Genomic DNA, 7,541 nt, shown 5'->3' with positions numbered 1-7,541 from the left:
TTTTTTTTATTTTTGTTAAAATTTAATATGATTTATATGTTTTAATATGTTGATATTAAAAATAATTTTTAAAATATAAAAAAAAATTATTAATATATATATTTTAATATAAAAAATTATTTAAAAAACAATAACTATCATATTATCAAACATACTTTTAGTTTTTATTGAAGAAGAAAGAGAATGACGGGAGAAGAAGGAAAAGTTTCCCATGAAGCCACCAAAAATCAATCTCTCCGGAAAAGTGAGATAAAGGAATTAGAGAAGAATGAAGATGATTATGGAAAGTTAGGGGCTGTTTGAAAATGAGGTTTAATCTGTATTTTTAAAAAATTTAAATTTTTTTATTTTTATTAAAATTTAATATGATTTGTACATTTTGAATCGTTTTGATATACTGATGTTAAAAATAATTTTTAAAAAATAAAAACATTATTAATATACATTCTAATATAAAAAATTATTTGAAAAACAATTATTACTATACGGACAATCACATTTTTAGTCTCTATTATTTAAGAGGAAGGAAGAGAATGAGGGGAGAGGAAGGAAAAGTTTTCCATGAAGCCACCAAAAATCAATCTCTCCATTTTGGAGAGAAAGTAAGGGAAGTATTGAGCACAACTACTCCTGTTTACCTTAAAAACAAATTTCTTAACCACAAAAAGGTTAGCTTCTTCTGGTTTTCTCTGCAATCGTGGCATTGATTTCATTATAAATACATTTCTAGTTTTAATTTAGATAATTAGATCCTTATGATTAATTATGTAACTGTTACTCAACAAGAGTCCTTCGATCTATGGTTAATCTAAATTTTGATTTTTTTATTAAAGGATTTGGGATGTGTCAACTTCTTATTGATTCCAATTTTAGAAAAATTCAAAAAATAAAAAAAATATTTTGTTAAAGTGTTTTCCCAATTTTTTATTTATTTATTTATAGATAGAATATTTTTCAAAAGTTCTTTGCTCACGTAGGAAATTCTTCTACTTTATTTAAAAAAGACAAAAAAAAATGATCATATTCCTTTTTGTTAGTTTCTCGTTAATTAATGCTAGATTTTTCTTTTGATAAGAAAATTGCAGCATTAATTGATGAATAATTAAAGTTCTTAATTATTTCTATCCTAATATTTTTTATTTCGTCTTTGAAAATAGAATGCAAAATCATATAAAAAAATATGAAAAAAAATTAAAAAAATCCAGCATAAATTGATGAAAAATATATAAAAAAATAACATTTTTAAAATAAAGAGAAAAAATATGATGAAAAAAATTCAAAAAAGCAATTCCTAGAAATAAATAAACGCAAATTTTGCAAGAATTCTTAACAACACTTTTTGATTTTCTAATCAGTTTCTCTCTTCTTTTTTTCTTCTTTTTTTCTATAATTGAAACTAATATGAAGATGAACTGTGCCTCCCCTCCTTTTATAAAAACATGTTAACGAAAAACTATAAACGTAAAGATCTTTGGTGCATAAAGGACTAGAATATATGGAATTAATTGCTTAAATTAAAACCATAAGGATGTTTTTTTGTCAAATGGGATCTCAATTGTAATTTAGCTGTTTTCATGCTGGTTGAAATCTAAACTTCTTGTGTGTGGAACGCAGGGGATCACCTAGCTTCCCTGGACAACTTGTTATGGCAGTGAAAGGAATATGAACTCTCATTGCAGATCCATGTCCGTGTCTGGCACTGCACCGGACCTTATAACTTCCATTATAAAAACAGTTGAAGATCCATGTTTTCATGAATATATAATTTCTTAAGAGCTACTGCTATGGATCTAACTCCAAGCCTAGCCCCGTCGACATGGGAGTGCGAGGTTCACAAGTTAAGTTCATGGAGAGGACTTTCCAACACAAGTTAACAAGCCAACCATTCCGTAATTTGGGATTAAATGAAACATTACGTTGTACAAAATACAAATTAACGAGAGAGATATTCCTTTTTATTCGGTACTTCTTCTTCTCTGAGAATTTTTATTCATGCTAATCTATTACTGTATCCACGAGTGCAAGAGGAGCGTGAACATATAGTTTCATGGAGACCCAGTTGTGGACTGAGTTTGAATAGGAGAAGCACAGCACTTGTTGCAGCAGGACCCTCGAGGTGGAGGTGTGCAGCAGACACAAGCTGGACATATTGTTCGGGAGGTTCCGGCGAGACCTACATGCATAAAATTATAAACCAAAAATAATCTGCAGCTGGTCATGAATTCAAAAACAGAAATGAATCGGAGAGAGGACGTTTATGCTTAATTAATTAGACCACGTACCTCGATGATTCAGACGGCCGGCTTCAGCTGATGGTATTGTTGGAGATAGTACCATGGCGAAGATGAAGAGGCTCACCAAAATAGACTTCAGAGAATTTCCTGCCATATCTGTGCCCTGATATTGTTGAAGATATGAAGATGATGTTCTGATAAGATCATGGACTGGCAAAGGATGTTTATATATATAGGCCTGAGGATCTTGGACCTCAACACACGCTGTCAAACATGGTTAACCACACAAAGATCGGCAGAGTCGTGAATGGTTGCTACAGTGCAACTTGAAGGCATCTCAATAATATAACATGTAGCTAAATTTTAAATTTATCCTATAGTGGTTTTTAATTCGAATTTTATAAATTTTGGAGTTATTAAAAAATTATAAAATTAATTAAAATACATATAAATTAATTCAAACACTCACATTAAATTAAAAAATCCAATTGTCTTTTAGTTTATAAAGATTAAATATATAATTCATCAAAATACGAGGATTAAATAATTAGCTTTGCTAAATTATTGGTAAAAGAAGGCAGCTTAAGAATCTTTGACTTATGGATTGATGGTTTTAAATGTCCTTAATAGGCAACTATTGGTCATTAAGTTTATCGAGTCAATGCTCATATTAAAGTTCTACCAGCTTTCTCAGCTTACCAGTGGTCATTAACTGGCACCAAAAGTCAAGTATCTATTAATATTGTCGGAATTCTTTTACTTTGGCTATATGCTTGTGCATGGTGTTTTTCCTTGCTTTGGGAAAAATATTTGGCAAAATTGCACCGAAAAAATAAAAGATTTCAAGAAATAACATGGTAGACACTGCATGTCAAAATGATTTTGAGAAATGTGACATTTTAATAAAATAGTTAAAATGGGTTGTCACACATTTTAAAAAGGGAAAAAAATAAAATTAAATAAAAAATTAAAACATAAGATGTATACTAAAATTTTATTGATGACATTTAAAAATATTGATAAAATAAATCCAATAATATAAAAAAATATATCATAAACAATAACTGGAATGAGACATAATTTATTTAAAGATGGTGAATGATTTATAATTTTTTTGCAGCATGTAATCTACTTTAATTATTATTAGTGAATTTTGATGATATTATTAAATTTATTTTATTAAGATTTTTTTAATGATATCGATAGTATTATAATTATAAGTTTAGTATATTTATGAGTTCTCATTGTTACTTTATTTTAATTTTTTTTCTCTTTATGCCACCTCATTTTAACCATGGTAACCAAATTCTGCTATCTTTCAAAATCATTTTTTCCTGTTCTAATTTGCTATTTTTAAAACGTGTAATTTTTTTTTATATAGTATAGTTTCTGAATCATGATCTTCTATTATATACATTATATACCTACACAACACATATGACATGTATAATCACATATGAAGAAATTATATATTTTTTACATTTATCTTTCTTAATTATATTTAAATGGAAAAAATATACGTGCTCAAGTGATAATTATCAATATTTACAAAATAAAAAAATAAACATAAAATACAGAGAAAAATCATATCTAAGTTTTCTAAAACTGATAAGAATATCTCTCTGTTCCTATATATATATATATTTAATTCTCTTTCTTATGTTTCTCTCTTCTATATAGTGAATTTTAAGACTATAATACAAATAGAAATATAGTATTTTTGAGAAGCGTGCAAGTTTTCAGGAAGGATTTTGATTTTTCTAATATATGAAATTTCATTATAAGCTCTCAATTTTCTATATTTATTTTTTCAATTCCTATATATATATATATATATATATATATTGAGCATGCACCAGCCTGTGTGTTTATAAATAAGCCATCTTTAACCAGTTATTTAAATTAACCTTACATAGGGCAACCTTTTACTATAAAGCGAAGACATCTCATTCAAAATGATGAACACGAATCAGGGAAAGATAATTTCCATGAATCAAAATTTATTACAATTGGAATGAAGAGGCATCATCTCGTCATCCCCTTTTTTCTTTTTGACCCAAAGACGATTACATCTTAAATAAATCAACAAGAACAAATGTAAAATCGCCTTCTCACAAAAGAGAGGCAGCAAATGTCATAACAATAACTTAGGAGACCAAATTAAATACTGCTAAATCATAGCAAATCATGGTGTTCAACGTAGAAACACCTCAAATCCTAGTAGATGGGTTGCTTGGATTGCTTGGATTGCTTGGGTTGATTGGGTGGTTGAGGCTGCTGGTATTGGTGGTGGGAGTGTTCTCTGTGTTCATCCCCAGAGTGCTCTTCACTGCTTCAGCTGCTCCTTGAGCCATGTTCTTCACTTGCTCCCCGGTCTGCAAACAAATTAATACATTAATCGCATTATTCTTACGTACTCTTAAAATATAAAAATAATACAACTAATATTTGCCGAACCATTCCAAATAGAATCAAGGGCTCTAATCTCTTTTGGTTGTTTTTCGAAAGAAAAAAAAGAGAGAGTAATCTGTAACAAAAACATGCTCTTGTACATTCGTGAATTGCTTGAATATGATAATAATAATGATGATGATGGCTGTTGTGGCGATAAATAATGGCAGTATAAAAGCATAAAATAGAACAAAGAAGTTATGCCTGATGTAGAAAGCTGGAAGCTTGGGCAGTATAGGAACTGTCTTGGGTGGATTGGTTAAGCCCTTCCTTGCACTGGTTCATAAAATCATCCTTCTTCGCCTGTAAAGAAAAGTAGATTAAATAACGTAAAAATCAAGTACATTATGGTGTGTAAAACGAGGAGATTCTAACTCGTATATATCTAATTAATAGAGATGAAGCATAGCAGTTTTTAGCTATCATTCCTGTAAAATATGCACAAAAAGAAACCAGGAAGTCACCTGAGCTTGACCGGTTAGTTCGCCGGCGTTGTAAGTGATGTCATTACCTCTGCTATCCATTCCCTTTCTTTCTTACTTCTTTTATGGATGATTTAGTAATGCAAATTGCTTGAGGAAATGAAGAGAATGGAGTGAAATTTATAGACAAAAAAGAAAAGAAAAGTGCACTTCCCTCGCCACGTAAAGTCCCCAAATCACATGGGCTTATAAACACGTGTCGTGATATAACAGTTTGATCATGGGGCGTGGAATGTTTAAAAGGAATTTGCTCAGTCAATTGGGAGAAACCCTTGGCTTAGAGTACGGATAAAGCTCGGCTCTACTGATTAAATTGTTATCTCTACACGTACACTTAGGGGTGCTTAAATGCCTTAATTATCTGACTAAATAGTGGATTTAATAAATAACAGTGAATAAAAAAAAATAAGAAATGGATGTAACGGGTTTTGTGATTAGTGGGATTTTTGAAAATCGATTAATTTGATTTAATTTGTATGTTTTATATTTTTCTTTTATTTATATTTGATAGTTTGTAAATTATTTTTTATTTTTTATTTTTTTAGAAATTTTTTGATGTCAAAATTTTTATTAGTGGATTTTTTATTAGATTTATTTAATATAACAAAAAAAACTTGTTTTTTTTTGTTGCAGGAGAAAGTAGAAATAACTAAAATTTAATTTAATGGTGATGTAAAGTATAGAAATTAGAAGGAACACTGGGAGTGTCATGACATCTACATTTTATGATGCAAGTCTTTCTCTAAATAAGAACTAATAAAAATTAATAATATAAGCACAACCCGTAAATATATATAATATCCATAAAAAATCGAACCTAATCCATTATATCCAATTCATCTGGATCTAAAACAAAAATAAATTAGTTGAGTTTAAAATTTATATAATATAAAAAAATTAGATTAAATATAATTATAAACTCAAACCTCGACTAATTATATTCAAGCACACTCAAATACTTTTCCAAAATTCATCATGTGTCTTGTTAGACTATTTATCTTAAAAGAAATGAGAATAAAATTCATGTTCTAATTTCTAACACATGATTCTAACTCAATATTTACTAGTTTGTCACTTGAACTAAAATGACGTGCAGTTTAGTGGGATAATAAAATTGAAAGTCCACCATGCAGCTCCACCGCTACCCTTTTCCCACTAGACAGATTAAACAAGAGGTGTTTGCAGGGATAATAACCATATCTTATGCAAGTTTTTCTTCACTTATTTAATTAAAAAAGAGTATAGAGCTTTTTTATTATTATTAATTATTAGTTTGTGTGTATCTTAATTAATTATATATATTTTAAAGTTAATAATTATATAAATATTTAGCAATTTTGAGGTTTATGAAACTAAAACTAATAATTTTTTAAAAATAAATTTAAGATTTGACTAATTAAATTATACTTTTTAATTTTGTTTTTTAATTATAGAGATGGAGGTAAGTAGAGGTGGATTAAATTGTTTTACCTTTAGGGTATAATAATAGACACGGTATCATTTGAATTATATATATAATTTATTATATGTATTGAGAAAAATATGAATTAATTCACTTTAAAGAGATAAATGACTTATCATCCCTTTTTTTTTCCAATTTGTTGAAAAAATGAAAACACACATGTGTCATTGCGTGATTATTATCTCAAATTTTTATTCTTACAGTAGTCTTCTAGAAAAACAAAAGGCTTTAGCATACAAGTGGATTTATAGAGAATCAAAGAGATATTAATTTATAATTTTTCCTACAAAATGTATTATTTTTATCTGAAAATGAGTATTTAAATGTTTTTCTTAGAATTATTTTCCTTTCACCAATAAGATTGACAAAGATTAAAAAATTTAGTTTTTTTCTAAACATTAATTTGATTTTTTAAAAATATTTTTGAAAAAACACAGCTATGTGCATTTCATGAGAAGGGAGAGATTCCAACACACACAAAAGAAGAAAAAATAATTAAAAATATTGTATTTTAGTTTGGACTTGGGTTTAGAAAATTACGAAAAAAAGAAAAGAGAAAATGATATTTGAAGATAGAAATTATTTTTTGGAGGAGAAAATTTATGTTGCCCGAGAAAGCAAAATGAAAATTTTTGATAAATAAATATAAATTTTTAAAATTAAATAAAAATAATTTTCGACTTCCCAGCGAAAAAAAAAACTAATAAATTCTATTCGCAAGCAAATCAAACAGCAATGCATGAAAACTCCAAAAGCGTAATCTGCTGACACGTTCGAATTCAATGTGCTCAACGAGCACGTGCCACTACCTTACGGGCAGTGTCTTCTATAAAAATCATCAAGCCGACACATAAAGCAGGGATTGCTCACAAACGCGAGGCACGTACCCTACAAGTGTCAGCAAAGAAGGAC

The 7,541-nt window shown here is 28.4% G+C and overlaps 2 protein-coding genes across 2 annotated transcripts in view; one reads left to right on the top strand and one right to left on the bottom strand.

Annotated features, from left to right (window-relative positions):
• Positions 1-4,208: 4,208 nt before the first annotated feature.
• LOC105133389 (late embryogenesis abundant protein 1-like) lies at positions 4,209-5,267 on the bottom strand. The gene is made up of 3 exons (XM_011037359.1): positions 5,150-5,267; positions 4,890-4,988; positions 4,209-4,609 (listed from the first exon to the last, which is right to left on the bottom strand). Exons 1-3 carry the CDS (start codon positions 5,207-5,209, stop codon positions 4,445-4,447), a joined length of 324 nt encoding a protein of 107 aa, XP_011035661.1. The 5' UTR covers positions 5,210-5,267; the 3' UTR covers positions 4,209-4,444.
• A 1,335-nt stretch (positions 5,268-6,602) lies between these two features.
• LOC105133439 (late embryogenesis abundant protein 1-like) overlaps positions 6,603-7,541 on the top strand; it is a 2,027-nt gene continuing 1,088 nt past the window's right edge. Inside the window, exon 1 of the mRNA XM_011037447.1 lies at positions 6,603-6,608. Within this exon, the coding sequence (XP_011035749.1) occupies positions 6,603-6,608 (6 nt within the window). The remainder of the gene's footprint in view (positions 6,609-7,541) is intronic.

Source organism: Populus euphratica, unplaced genomic scaffold (genome assembly GCF_000495115.2).
Source record: "Populus euphratica unplaced genomic scaffold, PopEup_1.0 scaffold33.1, whole genome shotgun sequence".
NCBI classification, from domain to species: Eukaryota; Viridiplantae; Streptophyta; class Magnoliopsida; order Malpighiales; family Salicaceae; genus Populus; species Populus euphratica.
This window is presented reverse-complemented; position numbering and strand designations above follow the sequence as displayed.